General features: G+C 40.7%; 1 protein-coding gene across 1 annotated transcript in view; it reads left to right on the top strand.

The window, feature by feature from the left end:
* The window catches only part of COLGALT2 (collagen beta(1-O)galactosyltransferase 2), a 106,347-nt gene that overhangs the window by 79,882 nt on the left and 4,499 nt on the right, over window positions 1–21,966 (top strand). The window contains exons 7-11 of the mRNA XM_032393020.1: window positions 5,336–5,412; window positions 9,209–9,315; window positions 16,385–16,517; window positions 17,628–17,755; window positions 21,331–21,537. Of these exons, the coding sequence (XP_032248911.1) occupies window positions 5,336–5,412; window positions 9,209–9,315; window positions 16,385–16,517; window positions 17,628–17,755; window positions 21,331–21,537 (652 nt within the window). The remainder of the gene's footprint in view (window positions 1–5,335; window positions 5,413–9,208; window positions 9,316–16,384; window positions 16,518–17,627; window positions 17,756–21,330; window positions 21,538–21,966) is intronic.

The following is a 21,966-nucleotide window of genomic DNA, read 5'->3' as shown; positions in this document are numbered from 1 at the left end:
AGGGGAGGGAACAGGACAGATCCCTGGGGGAGACAAACAGCCAAGAAGCTAAAAGGAAAAATTGAGAAGTGTCTCAGGAAGGAGCCAGCTGTGGCTGAGAAGTCCAGTAACATGAGGATAGGGAATTTAACATTGGTTCTGTCAAGATAAAGATCTGTGATGACCTTGATAAGAGCTACTACGGTGCAATAATGGGGACACAAGCCCACTGGAGTAGGCCAAAGGGAGGACAATGGGGAGTTGAGAAAGTGGAAGCTTGTTGAGATGGGGATAGAGAAATAGGATGGTGGCTGAAAGGGAATGAGAGATCAAAGGAGAAGTTGTTTTGTGTTGTTTTTTAGCATATTCATATACTAACAAGATTTTAGCATATTCATATACTAACAAGAAGGATTCAGTATATAAAGAGAACCAGATGATGTAGAAGAGAAGAAGGCAGTTGTGAGGCTGAAGTCCTTGAGAAAACAAGAGGCGTTGTAATCTAAGACAGTATTGGAGAAGTTGTCCGAGGTGGGAACAGAGAGGCTTCTTCCACCCTAGCAGATGGGAAGGAAGAATGTGTAGGTACAGATGCAGCTGGGTTTGTGGACTTGAGGTGGAAGGAAAAGGCAGGTCTACTTTGACTATTTTTTTTATGAGGTATGTAGTCCATCAGCTTGAGAGAGATGCTGGAAGTGTCAGGAAAGAGGACAAGGCATGAAACAGATCGCTCGGAGAGTGGGAAAGTAAATTTACTATGGAAGCATAGCTGCATCATTTGGCAGTGTCGAGTGCCAATGTGACATCTGTGGTTGTAATTTTAAAGTGATTCAGTCAACACAATTGTGTGAATTTCTCTTGCAGTATTCTTGAGGCTGAGTAAGGGGATAATCAAGTTTAAGCAGGATTGGGATTTTACCAAGCAAGATCAGTGGAAGCAGATCAAGAGTCTTTACAAGGGGTGGTTAGAGTGCTAGCCCAAGAAATCTAGGTTGGATACCGATGGACACGAGTACATGAAAGAGGTGATGGAGGCAGACATGGTAGTGGGTCACTGAAAGAATGATTGTTAGTACAGGACCTAGAAGCCCCGTTGTCAGGTGGATCACCATGCGGATGCTAAAGTTTTAAGAATGATGGCAGGAACAATGAGATTGTGAGCCAAAGGCTGTCATCATCAGTGGCTGAGGGGGGCATGGCTAGGGGGCAGAGGGTGCTAACATACACTTCAAAGAAGCTGGGGGTTTTGAGGGATGAAAGGGAAACAGTTTGGGAGTGAATTGGAGGAGATAAGAAAAATCAGCTTCTACTCTGACGGGTGAAAGAGAAGCAGTGTCCTCCAAGGAAAGCCAAATTTTAGTTAAAATAAAAAGGTAAAGAGACATTCAGAGAAAGTAAGAGACTAAAAATGTCAAAGAGTTGATGAATTACAGACTGGAGTTTCAGAGAGCAGAGTGAGGAGCTGGGTGGGGTGGGAGACGGGGTGTACACCACCAGCTAAGGTGCACAGGAAGCACTCTGCCCATCACTCTACATGTATTTACTCACTTCATATGTTAGGAGCTGTACAGAAAATTTGGGAATGTGCTTCATGTACAGAAAATTGGGGGATGAATGACAGGAGGCTAGATCTTGTCAAGGTGAAAGAAGTCAATGGGTTATATAAAAGGCGTGAGGGGATTGGTCTTGCAAGTCAGAGCATGAGGTGATGGGAGATCTCACGTGCCCTTCTCGGTGACAACATTCTGGAGCCATAGAATGTCATGTAAAGATTATTAAGATTATTGGACATGAAGTTGGAAGGTCTGATAATATTACCAATCACTCACTATTGGATCTTGGCACCAATTATTCCCTATTTGACCTTGGGCAAGTCTACATCTGGGTGGGTCTCAATTTCTTCATCTATAAAAACAACCAAAAGATAAATGAAGACAAATGATGTCATGAATATGAAAGCACTTAACAAATTGCAAAGTGTTGAGTGTGACTGTTGTGGTCAAGACCAGTGCTGTGCTTGAAGAAGAAGATTATTTTGACAATAGTGTGCATAACGAGTTAGAATGAAGTAAGACCAAGTGCATGAGAATTTGAAAAATATTAAAACAGCCCAAGCATGGGGGCGCCTGGGTGGCTCAGTCGGTTAAGCATCCGACTCTTTTTTTTTTTTTTAAAGATGTTATTTATTTATTTGACAGAGAGAGACATAGCGAGAGAGGGAACACAAGCAGGGGGAGTAGGAGAGGGAGAAGCAGGCTTCCCCGCAGAGCAGGGAGCCCGATGTGGGGCTCGATCCCAGGACCCTGGGATCACGACCTGAGTTGAAGGCACACGCTTAACAACTGAGCCACCCAGGCGCCCCAAGCGTCCGACTCTTGATTTTGGCTCAGGTCATGATCTCAGGGTCGTGAGATTGAGCCCAGCATTGGGCTCCATGCTGAATGTGGAGCCTGCTTAAGATTCTCTCCCTCTCCCTCTGCCCCTCCCCACCAGCTCATGCCCTCTCTTTCTCTCTTAAATAAATAAATTAATTAATAAAATTTTAAAAAACCCAGCCCAATCATGGTGAGTGAGGATCCGAGCTAGGGTGGTGGCTACAGCAATCCAAGAAGTTCAGGACAACCTCAGGATTATGATTAAATGATTATGATTTAGTTAGGATTTGGTACAAGCATGATCTCTCAAATATTTTGGGGGGCATGACTGAGCTGGCGCATTGTACACTGCTGGATAGTGCGTGCTCCAGTGTAGACTACAGAAAAAGCAACAAGTGATGGTCACCCAGGAGCAACGACTTAGCTAACTGAGCTTCTGTGAATTCAGCCCAGTTGCCAAGACCAACTTGATGCCAATGGCTACCAAGGACCAGCTTTGGGGGCAGGCCGAGTGGGGGTAAAAGGTTCAGGAGTCAGACTTAGGTTCAAATACCAGCTCTATCAGCTCTGTGACCTTGGGCAAGTTGTTGAAGCCTTTGTTTCTTTATCTGTAAAAATAGGGACACTCATACTTATCCCATGGTACATGTCGTGAAAATTAAATAACTGTGATTATATATGTCAAGAGTGTAGCCCAGAGTTCAGTGGATAATAAGATCTCTATCATAGTAGTTGTGATTATTATTCCTAGGTCTTGAAACTATCCAGTAGCCAGTAAAACATATTGTCTCAATTGGTGTGGCACAGTGAGGGGCTATGTCTAGGGAGGGATTCAATGAGGGACTGATAAATTATGAACAATGGAGTCAGAAATGACCTCAACCAAAGCTGGGATATACCTGACCTTCAACTCTGATGAAGCGAAAACACATCCCTTCTCCTTGCACAGTAAATTTCTTAGGTCTGACTTGTATCATTCCCCGTCTTTCCCAGTGGCTTTGCTCTGTCTTCGGGGACAAAACCCAGACATATTTCTCATATTTTTGCTCAATGGTGGCTTTCAGAAGCCAGCCATTTGTGGCTTGTGGGGGACACTTGTCCTGTGATTGCAGTGACTGCCCCTGTTTGATGGAAGCAAAATGGCTAAAAGCAGCCTCTTTGGCTGAAATGTTAAAGCCACGCAGGCCATGTGAGTGCCAAACAGAGACCAACAGCGGGAAAAGAGGAACTCAAAATATAACCCCCTCCCAACTCCAAGACCCAAGGAGGGAGAGCCAGACAGCTCCTCAAACAACATTATGAACAAAAAGGAGTTTGTATGCTAAGTTTCTTTCTCTCAAAAGCCTAACTCTGTACATGGTGGCTCTTCCATCAATATTTGTTGATTTAAAAAAAAAATTAATGAGGAGTGGGGTGGAGCAGAAAGGAACAAAATATTCTGGGCTTCTAATGGAAACAGAAACACATGCACTGTGTATTCATAGAAATGTGACCATAGGGGTTAGGCTTGAATGAATGAGACCAACTCTTGTGTTTGGCTTAGGAGACCTGTCTCACTACCTTCTAGAACTTCACATCATTCAATCATAAGTGAAACTGGATGTCATGGTTTCTCTTTAATATCCCAGGGAAGGGTAAGTTAAACAAATAATACTCTTTGGACAGTATCTCAGTCAGAAGGATGAAGAGGTTATGCTGGGATATCAAATAGTGACAAAATCTCGCTGGCTTCCTACAGCAATGGCATATTTCTTGCAATTCAAAGTCTGCAGTGGTCCTGGCCTCCTTCTGGGCAGCTGTCCTCCCGATGTTGGCACATCATTCTAGGCTGCTTCAAATATGCGGCTTCTCCATTATCAACATCTGCTGTGACCGTTGTGGTGGGCAAGGGTGGGAATGGAAGGAGGGCTTGGAGAGCTGAGAAGTAGCAGTTCACAAGGCCATGACCAACTTCAAGGGTGAGGAAGTGATTCCTCTCATCTGCCTGGACTGGAGGAGATGGGTAATGCTGAATAGTGGTGATGGCCACCACCAACAGATCCTCAAACCACCCAAGTTACCAGCTCTCACTGTGTTTTCTTTGTATTACCCCTTTAAGGAAAACCAAATGAGTACTTTGGATTTGCAATTCCAAAAATCTTCAAGACCTTTCCAGATTCTCCACTCAGCATTGCTTCCGACCTTTCAAATGTATAGTTTGTAAAGAAAACTTTTTTTCGAGTATGAAATAAATGAATCTTTTATTACTTAAGATGCAGTGTGCCTCCCATCTGGAAATTTACCTGTTAGCCCTGTACCAAGTTTTGGGATGTGGGCTGGCCCTCAAAAGCAAGTTCCTGTTAAAATAAAGGACCTTTTGCATACCTGTAGCTAAACCTGCCTGAATGGGATAAAAATAGTCCCAGACTAGTCCCCTTTAAAATATACAGAGAAAGCATTATTTAGAAGAAGTCTGGCCTACTTTTGAGGTCTTTCATTATGAGCCACAGTAAGTAATAGCTTAAAAGTTACTGAGTTTTTACTATGTCAATTTACTGGTGGTGAGTGCTTTGCATGCAGGTCTCATTTAAATTTCACAACACCCCACGAGATACACTTTTATTATCCTGATTTTTCACGTGAAGAGACAGGCTTGGAGGGTCACTTAACTCTTCCAGACTTTCCCAGACCAAGGTTTGGACCCAGATCATCTGACTCCAGAGCGTTCACTCTTAACCGTCATCCTAGACTGACTCTCATCTCCTCCGAAAATAAGTCTTAAAGGAAATGGAGTGAATATTGCAGTCTGTGTATGAACAAGCATTCTGGAAGCCCTGGCCATCAGGGTTCTTGTGTATCCACTCAGTCCTGGAGAACTGCTGAGCAGTTACCCCTGCCCCGGGCATCCAGACTGTGTTCCTAGACACCAGGTGTGTGGATGGAATTCTGTTCCCTGAGCCTTTCCCTAACAAAGCACTCTGTGTGTTTCTTGTGTCTTCCAGTTGACGGTCCTCCAATGGAACCCTCCCAGTTTGTTTCAGTTGTCCCTAAATATCCAGACAAGATGGGATTTGATGAGGTAGGAAAGGTGCCCGTGTGTGCATGTGCACACATGTGCATGTATGTGGCATGCTTACATGTTTATATTGGAGTGTGAGCCTGATCTTACATCGGAGAGTCAGCAAAACTGGCTTGGCTGCTGAAAAGGTACCGAGGTCTTGGGAAAACAACCCAATTTGTGTCATGTCTCAGCTTTCTTATCTTAAAAAAGGAGCATTTGGGGTTCCTGGCCAGCTCAGTCAGTGGAGCATGCGACTCTTGGACTCGGGGTCGTGAATTCAAGCCTCATGTCGGGTGTGGAACCTATTTAAAAAAATAAATAAAAATAAAAGATAAAAAAAACAAGAATCACATGTACCTGAAACTAATGTAATATTGTGTGTCAACTATATTCAAATAAATAATTTTTTTAAAAAGGTAAAAGGCAAAAACAAATTAATCATTGGGTTAGAAAGAAGTTAGTATTTAATCATGAGTGAATTTTATGTTTTCTAGGAGCAGATACTGCTATATTTTGTAAACCTTTCTATAAAGATTCAAGGGTAAAGAGGATAATGTTTTAAGTATTAGAGGACCTTAACTTTATTCTGAGTGGATAGAAACCATTCTGGAACAGTCTGTGCTTTATTTTCTCTGTGCTGTTCTTCCATGGAAAAAGGTTGAGGGCAGGGTTGAGAGGAAAAAGAAAAAGAGAAAAAAAGAAACCTGTTGTAAAATTCTTTCAGTGGGTAAGAACTTCATAATAGCACTCCGAGGGCCATATTTAATATAAAGTTTTGATTGCATGAAGAAGGAAGCAAGAATATAAAGAGGTACCTCTCTTGGTAATATACACAACAGCTACTTGGGAGTGGCCGAAGTGTGACTCCAAGTCACTGAATCCTTTGCGGGTCCCTTATGTCATGTACCTGCTGATCAGGATTCAAGACTTTGGTGATCTAAAGAGTAGGACGGTGCCTCAGGAATCCACACACTGAGATAGAACTTTTCCATGGATTCTGGGTATGTTATAGGCCAGGTTTTGCGCTGTGTGCTCTTGCCATTGCTCCAGTGAAAGAAAAAGCCTTGCTTATCATTCTGTGCTGGGTCACACATGTCCCCAGGTACAGCCATCTAAAAGCTCCTGGGATAAGCATTGGTATTTCTTTTATAAAATTGATATGAATCTGGGCTTCAGGAATGGGAAAGAATATTTCATGAATATTAAATAGAAAGAGTTAGCAGCTATGATGTTGTTTCCACAGAGGGCAGAATGAGAAGAGATGATTTTAATGTGGAAGAGAGGAATTAGAATAAAGTGCAAATAATTTTTAAGAACAACTGGGGCTGCAGAAAAGTTTGGTCCACACCACGCACTGTCCCAGCTTCCACATCTTACTGGAGCTGTCCTTCCCTGCAACCCTCATCAGCCTTCAGTTCTCCAGGTGAAAGAACACAAGTGTCTTCACATAGACTCATTTTTCTAGTTAAATACATTCCTATGGGGAACAAGCTGAAGGAAATCAAATGGGGCAAAACCAGGATCTTCTAGCTCTGGCCTTCCATTTGGATGGGGGTGTAAGGACTGGGTCACCCTAGAAGTCTTTGGAAAATGCCAACTCTAGGAGGTGATACAGGTGCAGGAAATAATTAACCTGGGCTCTAGAAGAGAGATAAGATGGTGGAAAAAGGGATTTTCACGGGCCTTTCTCATTCTCCCAGAACTCCATGACCTTGTTGGTAGTGTCTGGGTTGCGTTTGGCTCTGTGGCTCTTTCTCTGTTTACTATTCAGTAAGTATGAGCAAGCCATCTGAGTTTTTCCTTCATGGCTACAATTTTTACTGCACTTGTCCTGGCAGAAGCTGGGACTGAATTATTATTTACAAAAGTCTTCCCAGACTAGAGGTCTCTGGTTTGAGGGGACTATTTGTTGTATTTCTGTTAATCTGCGGGGGGGTTGTTTGGGTTTGTTTTTGTTCTCCTGGAGTGACCTTGGGCAGCTCCATGTACACACAGGAGGAAATGCCCCTTCCTTTCCATATCTTTTAAAATTGTGGGATGAAACATGGCCCATCACACTGTGATCCTAAACAGGAAGAACGTGAAATGTAAAAGAACACAACCCATTAAGTTACGAAGTCCCAAGTAACAAGGCAAATAGAGTCACCACAGAAATTATGTTTTAAAAAAAAATACTCAGGTAATCAAGAGAAGTAATGAAATCATGATGCACTGAATTCACTTTGCCCTAAATTAGGTGGATAATTTCTTTCAAGAGGACATCTTGTTTTCCCATCAGTTTCTTTGCTCAGAGCTTTACACATGGATGGAAGTGAGGATATTTTGGAAGGAAGGGTTGGAATTTTAGTGTAGGTTTTGATCCAGTAAAACATAGAACATGGTGACGATTACATTCAGAATGACTATGTGAACCAAAGCTTCATCTCCAGTAAAGTCTTAACGCCAGGCTGGTTACAAGACATAGTTTCTTCTTTATTCTAGGCATGGCATAAAGCAAGCTTTATCTAAACCACATATCATAGGCATTTTAATCTGTGTTGTACTTGCAAGATGAAGTTGTTCAACGCCCCCTTTAATGAACAAGCGAACTGGACCCTGAAGCATTCAGTGTCTTCCTCAAAGTCATCTGGTGGTTAAGTCAAGATGAAGCCAACATCATTCAACTTATTCCTATGGGTTTCTCCTTTTCCATGCTACGTGTCATCAATATTTCTTGCTGGCAGCTGAAGTCTTGTACTTTAGAGGACTAATTTAATGTTCAGAGCGAGTTTGTTACTACTTGTAGCAAAAGGACCTTGGGAATACACATATTTACCTGTAATAGCGTTCATGAGTCTTGAGGTATTTCTGTGGCTCCTTAAATCTGAGAGTAGTCAGGACTGTCTCACTCTCCATAACTCCCTGCCATGGCTTCATGATATGTATGTGTTTAGGGCAGCCATCAGGAATGTAGGGGCTAAGATGAGGGGCTAAAGATGGACCCAACCCCCTTGGGAAGGAATCTGGATGCATATTCTTGCAGACTTCATGGACTAGTATGTTGTGGAAATGATGCTTTTCCATTTCTCCCTTCTGTCAAAGGGCTGCCTCCAAGGGTAGGGCCCCTTCTCTTTACTTCTTTCAGAGAAATTCCCTTGTCTCTAGGGGAGTTGAACAATTCTGGCCAAGAAGCTCTTAACATTGAGACTTTGATAATTCTGTTTGGAACCTTTGGAAATGCAAGGAATGTGTTACGACTAGATTTTTCTCATTCCTTCAATGACTTGAAATTTATTAGAGTGGATATGAACTTTAAGAATAGCTAATATTTAGAACCCATGAGATAAGACCAGTATCACCCCAGTTTTACAGATGAGGAAACTGAGGCATGGGAACTGGGCCAAGGCAGACACTTAGTAAATAACAGTCAGGATGTAGACTTAGGTCAGCTGACAAATCTAACACACTTGCCCAATTGCCTCCTACCTTGGAGTCTTCTATTTGGGGTTTAATTCGCACTTGGCCTCCTGAAGAGTAATTTTTTTGAACTTTCCTATCTCAAGAACACGGCAAACCTGTCCACCAACAAGCATCAGAGAAACAAAGAGAGGGTGAAGTCATTGCAGATGGTTCAGTTTCGAAAGTCATTCTGTTTGATTTAGTATCATTTGACTTGATATGAAATACAAACAGATCTTCACCACGGTTTTCCCTATTTTCTTCCACTCCTTATTCTAATTAAAACTTTGGTCCTTACATTTACTTAACTTTTCAAACAGCCTAAAGTAAGACTTGAATGATCTGTGTTTCTTTTCCTTTTTTCTTTCTGTGTTAGATTTTCATGATCAACCTCAAGCGCAGAAAGGACAGGCGGGACCGGATGTTACGCACCCTGTACGAGCAAGAGATTGAGGTCAAGATTGTCGAGGCTGTGGATGGAAAGTGGGTTGGGTTTTTCTCTTGAATCCTTGCAGATATGGCTGGAGTGGGGAGGTGCCCTCTCTGACAGAGGGTTAGTGCTCAGCAGGAGGAATCTAGAGTCATTAGAAGATAGACACATTGTTATAACGGCCACATGCAGCCTACTTTGGGAAAAGCTTTATGAATGATAGCAGCATTTAAATTAATTTCACCATGTAGAGTAGGCCTGAAATCCACTCAACATCCAGGGAACTCTGGCCTTCATTATGCTGAAGGCTCACAGTGGAAGTGATTTTCCCCTTTCTCTGGGGGTTTTTGCAATGGTTGTGGTGGTTTCCAGCTTTCCAAAGTGTATTGGAAAGAATGCATTTAGAGTTGCATTTAGAGCCTGATTTAGAGCAAAGTGGCCAAACTTGGGCCACCTGAGGAGAATAAATGAGGAAAAATGCATAACGATCTGTATATCCTGTTGTGTGAGATCTTACCATAGCCTGCCTGGGCTCATCACCTTTCCCAAGAATATGGCAGGAAAGTCCCACAGGGAACTTCGTTGAATTCCTTCAAGAGTTTTGCTATAGCTGTTGTTTATTATTTTGCTTTCCTTTGCCCTTTTATTTGACACTTTATTTCAAGGCGTAGATTTTTGCAAAACCTGCAGTTCCATGTTTTTTCTTAGTTTGGAATGTGAATGGCTCTAAGGAGTATGGCTAGAAGCTATTGTGAAGCTTCTTATGACTTTCAGAGAATTTAATCAGAGTTTCTCAGAATGTGCCCTGGACACCCATGTCTGGTCTCCAAGGTTAAGAGAGAGCAGCTTCCTGAGTCCCAGCCCAGGGCTGCTGAATCAGGACCTGGGAATCTGAACTTAAGCCTCAAGGTGATTCTTTGGTAAGGTTGCCACATAAAATATAGGACACTCAGTTAAATTCATCCCAAACATTGCATGGGCTTACACTAAGAAATTATTCATTGTTTATATGAAATTTAAATTTGACTGGATGGTCAAATTTAAAAGTAAAGTAAATTTGACATGGATGGTCCATGTTTTACTTGCTAAATCTGGCAACATTTTCTTTGGTGCATGAGAGTTTGGGAACCACTGCTTCAAATACCTAAGAGCCCAGATTTTATTTATAGGCCACATGGACCAGGGGAAACTAGTTGAATTGTAAGAGTTCTTTATTTGTTCCTCATACAAGTCTCTTGTCAGATATACAATTTGCAAATATTTTCTCGTATGTGTTGTCTTTTCAATTCATAATGGCATCCATTGCAAAACAAGTTTTTTATTTTGATGAAGCCCAATATACATTTTTGTTGTTGCTTCCGCTTTTGGTGTTATATCTAATAATCCATTGCCAAGTCCAAAGTCACAAAAACTTATTTCTATCTTTTCTTCTAAGAGTTTTATAGTTCTACCTCATAGAGATCTCTTCACATTCAATTTTTGCTCTATTTTGAGTTAATATTTTATATGGTGTGAGATAGGGATTCAGATTCCTTCTTTTGCACATAGTTTGGGTCTCTTAGCACCATTTGTTAAAAAGACTATTCTTCCCCCCCCCCCCATTAAATTGTCATCACCCTTGTCAAAATCAATTGACTATAAATGTAAGGGTTGATTTCTAGACTCTCGGTTGGATTCCACTGATGTATTATGTCAATCCTTATGTGAATACCACACTATCATTTGACTGTACCTTTATATGTAAGAAAGTCCGAGTCCTTTAACTTTCTTATTCTTTTTCAAGATGGTTTAGGCTATTCTAGGTCCCTTGCATTTCCATATGAATTTTAGCATCAGCTTTTCATTTTACACAAAGAAAAGATAGCTGGGATTTTTATAAGAATTGCATTGAATCTGTGGATCAGCTGGGGGGACCATTTCTATCATAATAACTTGAAGTCTTCTGGTTCATGATCATGAGATATCTTTCCATTTATTTAGATCTTTAATTCTTTGATTTTTTTGTAGTTTTTAGTATGCAGAAGTCTTGTGTTTCTTTTGTTAAATTTATTCCTAAGTATTTTACTCTTTTTGATGTTATGGTAAATGAAGTTGTTTCTCTAATTTCATTTTTAGATTGCTTACTTCTAAGTATATAGAAATAGAATTGATTTTTACATATTGATCTTATATTCTGCATCCTTGCTGAACTCACTTATTAGTTCTAACACAGTATGTGTGTGTGTGTGTGTGTGTGTGTGTATTCCTCCTCAGGATTTTTTTATATACAAGACTATGCCATCTGCAAATGTAGATAGTGTTACTTCCTCTTTTCTAATCTGAATATCATTTATTTATTTTGTTTGCCTAATTTCCCTGGTTAGATCCTCAAGTAAATGTTGAATAGAAATAGTGTGGACATCCTTGTCTTGCTTCTGATATTAGGGGAAGCATTCAATCTTTCACCATTAAGTATGATATTAGTGTGTGGAGGGTTTTCATAGTTGGTCTTTACTGAATAGAAGTTCCCTTTTATTCCTATTTAATTGAGTGCTTTTATCGTGAAAGGGTGTTGGTGTCTTTGTCAGTTTGGGTTGCTATAACAAATTACCATAGACTAGTGGCTTAAAAATAAACATTTATTTCTCATAGTTCTGGAGGCTGAGAAGTCCAAGAGCAGGGTGCCAGTGTGGTTGGATTCTGGTGAGAGGTCCCTTTTATGGTTTGTAGATGCTATTTTCTTGCTGTTCCCTTACATAGCCAAGAGCAGAGAGAGAAGAAGCACCCTCTCCCATGTCTTTTTTTGTAAAGGCACTAATCTCATTTATGCGAGTTTCACCCTTATGACTTGGGGCCCTACCTCTTAATACCATCAACTTATGAACTTGGGGTGAATATAAACATTCAATCCATATATAGTTGGATTTTGTCAAATGCTTTTCCTGTGCCTATTGAGATGATTGTGTAGTCATGTGATCTTTTTGTCTATTGATACGCTGTATTATATTGATTGATTTTCACATGTTAAACCAATCTTACAATCCTGAATAAATCCCATTTGATCATGGTGTATAATCATTTTGATATGTTGCTGAATTCTGTTTGCTAGTATTTTCTTGAGAATTTTGGGTCTATATTTATAAAGGATATTGGCCTATAGTTTTCTTGTGATGTCTTTTTCCAGTTTTGGTATCAGGATAATACTAGCTTCATTGCATGAGCTGGGAAATGTTCCTACTGTCTTCTGTTTTTTGGAAAAGTTTGTGAAAGATTGGTGTTAATTCTTTAAATGCTTGGCAAAATTCCCCAAAGAAGCTAACTGATTATGGATCTTTCTTTGTGGGAAATTTTACTACTAACTCAACTGCTTTACTTGTTATAGGTGTATTCAGAATGTTTATTCCTTTTTGAGTCATTGATTTGTAATTTTCTTACAATTCATTAATCTTTTTCTAGGTTATCTAAGTTATTGGCATACAATTGTTCATAGTATTATCTTATAATCCTTTATATTTCCCTAAGGTCAGTAAGTGTTTGCCCACTCTTTCATTCCTTTTTTTTTAAATAATTTGAGTCTACTTTTTTTTTTTCTTGATCAGCTTAGCTAAAGGTTTATCAATTTTGTTGATCTTTTCAAAGAACCAACTTTTGGTTTTGTTGATTTTTTTCTATCGTTTGTCTATTCTCTATTTCACTTATTTCCACTCTAGTCCTAATTTTTTCCTTCTGCTTGCTTTGGGTTTACTTTGCCTTCCTTTTTCTAATTTCTTAAAGTGGAAGATCAGATTATTCATTTGAGGTATTCTTTTTTAATATAGGCATTTATGGCTATTACTAACCCTCCCAAGTACTACACTAAGTGCATCCTGTAAGTTTTGGTATGCCTTGTTTTCATTTTCATTCATCTCAAACTATTGTCTCATTTCCCTTGTGATTTCTTCTTTGACCCATTAGCTATTTGGGAGTGTGTTGTTTAATTTCACATATTTGTGAATTTTCCAAATTTCCTATTGTTATTGATTTTTAATTAATTCCATTGTGGTCAGAGAACATGCCTTATATGATTACTGAGGCTTAATTTGTGATCTATATGGTTTTTATGGTTTAACACAAGGTTTTTCTTAGAGAATGTTGCATGTGAACTTGAGAAGAATGTGTATTTTGCTGCTGTTGGGTGTCACGTTCTATAGATATGTCAGGTCTAGTTGGTTTGTGGTGTTGTTCAAGTCTTCTGTTTCTTTGTTGTTCTTCTGCCTTGTTGTTCTACCCATTATTGATAGTGTCTTATTAAAGTCTCCCAGTATTATTGTTAAATAGTATCTTTCTTTTCAGTTTCTCAGTTTTTGCTTCATGTTTTTGCTCTGGTGTAAGGTGCATGTATAATTACAATTTTTGTCTTTCTGATGGGTTGATTTTTTATTAATCTTTATCTCTAATAATTGCTTTTGTTTAAAAGTTTACTTTGTCAAATATTAATATAGCTCCTTCAACTCTCTTGTGATTATTGGTTACATCCTATTTCATCCTTTCACTTTAAACCTATTTGTGTCTTTGAATCTAGTCTGTCTCTTGTAGACAGCACATAGTTGAATCATGTTCTGAAAAACTCATTCTCCTAAGCTCTGCCTTTGATTGTAGGGTTTAATCCACTCATATTTAATGTACCCCATTTATGTCTGTCAGTCTCCATTTGTTTTCTATATGTCTTACATCTTTTTTGTCACTCTGTTCTTCATTATTGCCTTCTTGTGTTAAAAAGATATCTTCTACTCTATCATTTTAATACTCTTATTGTTTCTTTTACTACATTTTTGTAGTTATTTTCTCAGTGACTGCCATGGAGATTACAATGACCATTTCAATGTATAGCAATCTGGTTTATATTAATACAAACCTCCTATAAGAAAACATAGGGGATAAGGTCCTCAACATTAGTTGTGCCAATGGTTTTTTGGATTTGACACCAAAAGCAAAAATAAACAAGTGGGACTACATTGTAAAAGAAATTATCAACAAAATGAAAAGGCAACCTACCTAATGGGAGAAAATATTTGCAAATCATATACATGATAAGGGGTTAATTTCCACAACATATAAAGACTCATACAACTCAATAGCATAAACAACAACAAAACTCAAATGACTTGACTTAAAAAATGGGCAAAGGATCTAAGTAGACATTTTTCTAAAGAAGACATTCTTTAGACAACAGGTACATTAAAGGGTAGACGACAGGTACATTAAAAGGTACTAAACATCACTAATTATCAGGGGAAGGCAAATCAAAACCACAATGAGATATCACCTCATATTCTTAGAGTGGCCATTATCGAAAAGACGAGAAATAACAAGTGTTGACAAAGATGTAACGAAAGGGGAACTCTGTTGTATTGTTGATTGGAATGTAAATTGGTGCAGCCACTATGGAAAACAGTATGGAGTTTCCTCAAAAAATTAAAAATAGAACTACCATATGATCCAGCAGCTCCACTTTTGGGTATTTATCCAAAGAAAATGAAAAAACAACTTCAAAACAAAACAAAACATATGTACCCCCATGTTCATTGCAGCATTTTTTACAATAGCCAACCTAAGAGTCCTATCAGTGGATGAATGGATAAAAAAGATGTGGTACATATAAACGTATACAATGAAATATTCATCCATTAAAAAAGGAAGTCCTGCCATTTGTAAGAACATAGATGGCTTTTGAGGGCATTATGCTAAGTGAAATAAGTCAGACAGAAAAAGACAAATACCAGATGGTCTCATTTATATGTGGAATCTAAAGAGAAAAAAACCCCAAATTCATAGATACAGAAAACAGAGGTGATTGCCAGAGGCAGTGTTGGAAGGTGGGTAACATGGATAAAGGGAGGTGAGTAGGTACAAACTTCCAGTTATAAAATAAATAAGTCATGGGGCTGTTGTGTACAGCATGGTGACTATAGTTAACAATACTGTGTTGCTTATTTGAATGTTGCTATGAGAGTAGATCTTAAAAGTTCTCATCACAGGAAAAAAAAATTTGTAACTATGTGGGGTGACAGATGTTAACTAGATTTAGTGTGGTGATCATTTCATAATATATACAAATATCAAGTCAATATATATCTGAACCTAATATAATGTTGTATGTCAATTATATCTTGATTAAAAGAACCAGCTGAATTTCAGTGGTCTACAGAAGCTTAGCTTCTATACTGCTTCATTCCTTTCACCATCCTTTGTTCTATTGTTGTCAAACAATTTACTTCTTTCTATATTATATGCCCTTTAATAGAGACTTACAATTATTGCTTTACACAGCTATAATTTAAATCAGAAAATTTAAAGAGAAAAAAAGTTATCAATGAAAAACATTTATACTGTCATTTATATTTACCTATGCAGTTACATGTCCCCATGCTCTTTATTTCTTTATATGGATTTATGTCACTCTCTAATTTCCTTTCATATCAGCCTTAGAACTCCCTTTGGTATTTCTTGTAGAGCGGATCTGCTGGTGACAAATGCTCAGTTTTTGTTTATGTGGAAATATTTTAATTTCTCCTTTATTTTTGAAGGATAGTTTGATTAGATATAGAATTTTTGGTTGACAGTCTTTTTCAGGTTTGAATATGTCAACCCACTGCCTTCTGGCCTCCATGGTTTCTGAGAATCAGCTGTTAATCTTGTTGAGAACACTTTGTATGTAGGGAGTCACTTCTCTCTTTCTGCTCACAAGATTGTCTCTGCTATTTTTGTTCTTAACTTCAAAAAAAAATTAGGCCCAAAGGAAAGACATGCACATGTACACAGTTCTTCCTGTCCTCATCCCCTCCAGTATTTAATGCTATTAGCCACTTGTCCTTCATTAGGAAAATACTTTTTCAAAGCTGTCAAAAAAACTGGTAATACTTAGAACTACGTTGGCAATTGTGAGGGGTATACCCAGTATGAGACATCCTCTTGTCTTTGCCAAGCTTGTAATGCTGCCATGACACGTTAACCCTGAGGGGCTCCTAAGGGATGATGGGAAACCTGAGAAGTCTTCCTCAATTGCAGAAGGGCTCTGAGGAACATCCAGAACTCTCTCTTTCTGGCTTCTGTAGGGGGGACATCTCAACTTGTTAATTTTCAGACATGTTCTCTGTCATGCAGAGCACTCAACACAAGTCAGCTGAAGGCCCTGAATATTGAAATGCTGCCTGGATATCGAGATCCCTACTCCTCTAGGCCTCTCACCAGGGGTGAAATTGGCTGCTTTCTCAGCCACTACTCTGTCTGGAAAGAGGTAAATAATGCTTGTTTTAGATATGCAGTTTTGTAATAAGGAGGAAGGAAAGTGGGACTTTGTAGGTGAATTACAGCCAGATATAAAGTGAAGCCATAACTGTTCTGGAAGTATGCTTGGAAGTTTCTGTTACCTCGTGTCTCCCTCTGACACAAGGCCAGCAACAAACAGTGAGAGGGAGCCTTGTTGCCACTTGAGATGATAACAGGGGAAGATACCCAGGTTCAGGAGGCCACACTCCTTTTGACGCATCCTTATCCTTAGTAGGAATGCCTTGTATTGTATGTATCTAGCATGTCATCATTTATTAAATGATTTCATACAAGAAGTCACACAGAAATCATATGAAGTGGGTCAGGACACATGGGCTCATTTTATCCAAGAGAAAATAATTAAATATCTTGTCTAGGTAAGAAGTGGCAAAGCCAGGACTTGAACCCATGGCTTAGATGGAGGGAGGTATTGGAGTGTGGGGCTCTTGATTAAGGGTCAGTTCCCACAAGAAAAGAGAAAGTCCCTAAAGAAGGACCCCTTGATTGCCTTCCCTCTTTGAACGACCCAGTCTATGCCTATTTTTTTTCTTTAAACTTTAAGTGAAATGTAATAGATACATATAAAATTAAATAGATCGTAAAATACAGGCCAATGAAATTTCACAAATGAAATAAAAATACAGCCATGTCAACCAGCACCCAGCTCAAGAAACAGGTTACCAGCACCCCAGAAGCACCTCCTCCATATTTCCTTCTAGGGAACAGTCCCCAAGGGTAATCACCATCTTGACTTCTAACAGCACAGAATAGTTTTTTCTGCTTTTGTACTTTTGTTTATGTGAATGGAACCATAGGGTATTGAGGTATAGCCTCTCAGGATTACATTCGGGAGATTCATCTATAACATTGCATTTAATTGTAGATCGTACATCCTCATTGCTGAAAATATACCCCAGTTTATTTATCCACTCTACCATTGATGGCATTTGCTTAGACTCCAGTTATGAGCTATTACATACTGTGCTACTATACTCTTGACTTTTTAATATATATTCACCTAATAAAAAATAGGTATTGGACTTCTCATAAGGTCTCTTCCCACTGATGATCTTTACAGGTGATTGACCGAGAGCTGGAGAAGACTCTGGTTATTGAAGATGATGTGCGCTTTGAACATCAGTTTAAGAAGAAGCTGATGAAGCTGATGGATGACATTGACCAGGCTCAGCTGGATTGGGAACTGATGTGAGTGGCAAGACAAGTTTATCCCAGAACACTGAGAGGACTCAGTCCTATTCAAGGGCAACAAGCTCCACCTCCCCAGCTGATAGGAGATAGAGCTCACGCTTCCACTTTGCCAACTTTCTCTCCATAAATGTTCCCACAAACAAGAAGTGAGTGGAGGACAGGCCCTGGTTTCTGCATCTATATACTCTGTGGGCTGAGAAAGAAACTGTGGGAGATTCTTGGTGAGACCTGGAGCCTGCCTGCCGGTGAGGGGTCTTCAGCCTGAGCGCTCACGTGGGAGCACAGCAGAAGTCCCACCAGTGAAGCAACAGGTGCATGGAGAGGTGTGAAGAGAGAAGGGGAGGCATTCATTCAAGGGCAAGAGTCCTGTGTTACACTTGAGAGCAGGTTTCCTCTGTAGCCTCTGAGAATATGGGGGCTGAAGGTCAGCATGAGAGTGCCTCCCTTGGGAAGGGAAGTGTGCAAAGGCTTACCAACGTAATGCTGGTTCTGAATTGACACTTAGTTAATGCTCTGGGAGCTGTCTCTGGGAATTAAGTGTCTCTCTGTCTCTCTCTCTCTCCCCTTCTCCCTCTCCTTCCCTCTCTCTCCCTCCCCCTCGAGCTGTGTCCCCCTCCCTCCCTCTCTTCTGTCTCTCACCCCCCCTCATTTTCTTTTTAAACCAAATGACACTTTTTACTTTTGTCCAGTGAGGCAGAAAGTTCCTAAGCATTATGTACGCTCCCCAGCTGTGTGTCGAAGGCAATTTCATCAAATCAGAGCCTGTTCCTTTGGAGTGGCTGCAGCAGACAAGCTGTCCCTACTCCTCCCATCCTCGGAGGGAAACTTAACTGTGGGCCCAAGTGGAATACTTGTTCTCTCAGAAAACATACCATTCTGAGCCCAAAAGAAACCTAGTAGTGACTCAACTAATCCATGGGGAAGAGACCCAGAAATCAGTATTGTGTAATAAAAAGAGACTGGCTCCCTGTCAGATGTCAGCCATGTGATTAGATTCTGCACTGTCCCTTAGGATCCTTGTCTGTTCCTATAACCCTCCAGAGGTCCCCGCACCTCAGTCTGAGTCTAGCGCTCTGCAGCTGGTGGCTACGCCTCACGGGCATGGAGCCTGGAAGCCGTGTTATGCTCACATGACCTGCAAAGACAACTTTCACTTAAGCCTCGGAATCAGAGGACTGGACTTGGGGAGTCTAAGACTTATGATTGACGCATGTCCTTGTCCACTTGTGGCTTAGCTGGTGCATTTCTTGGGACAAAGAACCAACAGATTTGGGATGCCTGGGTGGCTCAGTTAGTTAAGCATCTGCCTTCTGCTCAGGTCATAGTCCCAGGGTCCTGGGATCAAGCCCGCATCAGGCTCCTTTCTCAGCAGGGAGCCTGCTTCTCCCTCTCCCTCTGCCCCTGCCCCTGCTTGTGCTCTCTCTCTCTCTCTCTGACAAATAAATAAATAAATAATCTTAAAAAAAAAAATGACAGATCCAAGAAAGCAGAATGATTGGATAAGGATATGGGTACAAGGAATGATAGGGATACAAAACAAAAATCTTTTCTAAATTTCACAGACTGATCAAGTGAAAATACGCCATTAATATCAATTATATACTATTAAAGAATGACAGTGGTTTCAAATTTTTGTCTTTCTTCTTTCTTTCTTTCTTTCTTTCTTTCTTTCTTTCTTTCTTGAGACAGAAAGAGCATGCAAGCCATTTGGGGTGGTAGAGGGAGAGGGAGAGAAAGAATCTTAAGCAGACTCTGCACTGAGCATGAATCCCAACACAGGCTCGATCTCACAACACTGAGATCATGACCTGAGCCGAAATCAAGAGTCGGACACCTACCTGACTAAGCCACCCAGGTGCCCCGTACCTATCTCTTTCTAAAATGAACAAAAACAAATGTTACTGAAACTCAAACACGAAAGCTGATAAGTGGTCCACGGCTGCTATGTTACATTTCTCCAGAAACGGAAACAGTAAATGGGAGGAGTAGAACAAACCACTGGAGCGCTGTCCAGCAGTAACGTAACATGAGCCACACACATCATTTAAAATTTTCTAGTGATCCCATTCAAATGGTAAAAAATACATTAGGAGAATTTAATAATACATTTTATTTACCCCAATGTCTCTAAATATTATTACTTTAATATGTAATCAATATTTATAAACTATTAATGAGACAGTCTACATTGTTTTTTGTTTTTATTTTTGTTTGGAAGCTTTTTCATTTTTTGTTTGTTTGTTTGTTTAGAGGGAGAGAGAGAGAGGCAGAGGGAGAGGGCAAAAGAGAATCTCAAGCAGGCTCCACACCCAGTGCGGAGCCCAGCATGGGGTTGGATCTCAGGACCCTGAGTTCATGACCTGAGCCAAAACCTAGAGTTGGACACTTAACTGACTGAACCACCTAGGCGCCCCTTTTCTACCATCTTTAAATCCAGTGTGTATTTTATGCTTACAACACATCTCAGTCTAGATGCTAAGTTTTCAGCTGCTGCAATCAACTGCAGTCCTACCGAAACAACTGTGTTTAATGGAAAAAATATTTTACACATCTTCAATTTTATTTTAAAATTTCAATTTAAACCATGTAAAATGAGCCCGTTGAGTACAAACTCAGGTCCTGTCACTCTAGCCACATGTCAAAGGCTCAGTGGGAGTTTCTCTTCCACTTGATGGTACATGAGAGAAATTCAGACGCTTTAGTCTGAAGGGACGGTGGCTGAGAGGATCTGTGTTTGGTGTCCTGAGAGGGTGAACAACGACTCATGCCACGAATCCCGAGATGTCTTGACAAGAGCAGTCCTTTAAATGTTGAAAGAGAGAGTCTTAAGGCAAAACAGAGGAAGGCAGGGCTTTACCCCCAGGCAGGCAGCCCTCACCTCCTCAGCTTGCTCCAGGCAGGTGGAAAGCAAGCGGGGTCCAGACAAAAGTGACGGATCACAGGTCTGTGAGTAGACTGTGGGGAAGCTGGAATGGCTGTTGTGGAAGCTCTTCGAGAAGGCCAGGTGCTTTTCTCAGAGCAAAATGAGGGCGGAGCTAGGTACGTGTGAGGAAGAGAAAGCCAGGCAGGCTTTGTCACTCATTCTTCCCAGGAAGGACCCGCTTGGGGCCACTGGGGTTCCCAGGTCTTTGATTGTAGACTGTGTCTTCCCCACAGCCTTTTCTGTCCTATGTTGACCGTCAGCATCTGGAGAGCTAACCGGAGACCATCGAAGGCTGAAACTCTAGGGATCTCACCTCTGAGCCCTTTTTGTCCACTTCCAACCTCTGTAAACACATACCATCTTTGGGAAATGATCGGAGGGATCTTTTAGTCTCTCTAGAGTTTAACTTCCAGGCTGGAGCACAGTGCTAGGCAAGAGCAATTGGGATGTTGGTAAATGGAGCCAGGAAAATGGCCCCCTTCATGGCAGCTGCCAGTCATCGTTGGGGATGGGACGCACGTTGTGGTGATATTTTTGATGTAAGACACAGTCGGTCCCAGCATTCAAAAGTATCCGCAAACCTGTGTCTGTTCTTCCGGATGTCTAATATTCAAATTGGAATTTTGCTCCTCCGTCCGCTTCCTTCTAGTTATATTGGCAGGAAGAGGATGCAGGTGAAAGAGCCCGAGAAAGCGGTACCCAATGTGGGAAATCTGGTCGAAGCTGACTACTCCTATTGGACGCTAGGCTACGTCATCTCTCTGGAAGGAGCACAGAAGCTGGTTGGAGCCGATCCCTTTGGGAAGATGCTGCCAGTGGACGAGTTCCTGCCAATCATGTACAACAAGCATCCTGTGTGAGTCTCCCCGCACTGCCTGCCCTTTGAGGGCTCACCCCGCTCATATATCATGCTCCTCGGATTCTCGGTAGTGCGTGGTATTTTCTAAAGCATACCCTGCTTTCCTAAATGATCTTTCCATAATCACAACTCAGAGAGTCTGACTGGAGTGACTATCCCCTTGTACAGATGGGGAAGCTGAGGCTGAAATGGCAAGTCTTGCGTGGCAGCCCTCTGTTATACCCCGTGTGTAGTTTACCTGGACATAATGTGCTCGGTCCTCTCCTTGTTTTGATCTTCTTATTTCCAAAAACTCATATACCTGAAGGTGAAGGTCATCTTCCTGAGCATCTTCAAGTGTTCAGTTCATTTCTCAGTCCATTGGGTGTACTTGTTGGGCAGGCAGGGGTCCCCCTCCCTGCAGAGCTTACAGTCTGGTCGGGAATT

This window comes from Phoca vitulina, unplaced genomic scaffold (assembly GCF_004348235.1).
Source record: "Phoca vitulina isolate PV1807 unplaced genomic scaffold, GSC_HSeal_1.0 scaffold71, whole genome shotgun sequence".
Classification (NCBI taxonomy): Eukaryota; Metazoa; Chordata; class Mammalia; order Carnivora; family Phocidae; genus Phoca; species Phoca vitulina.
Note: the sequence above shows the minus strand (reverse complement) of the source record. Positions and strands in the feature narration are given on the sequence as shown.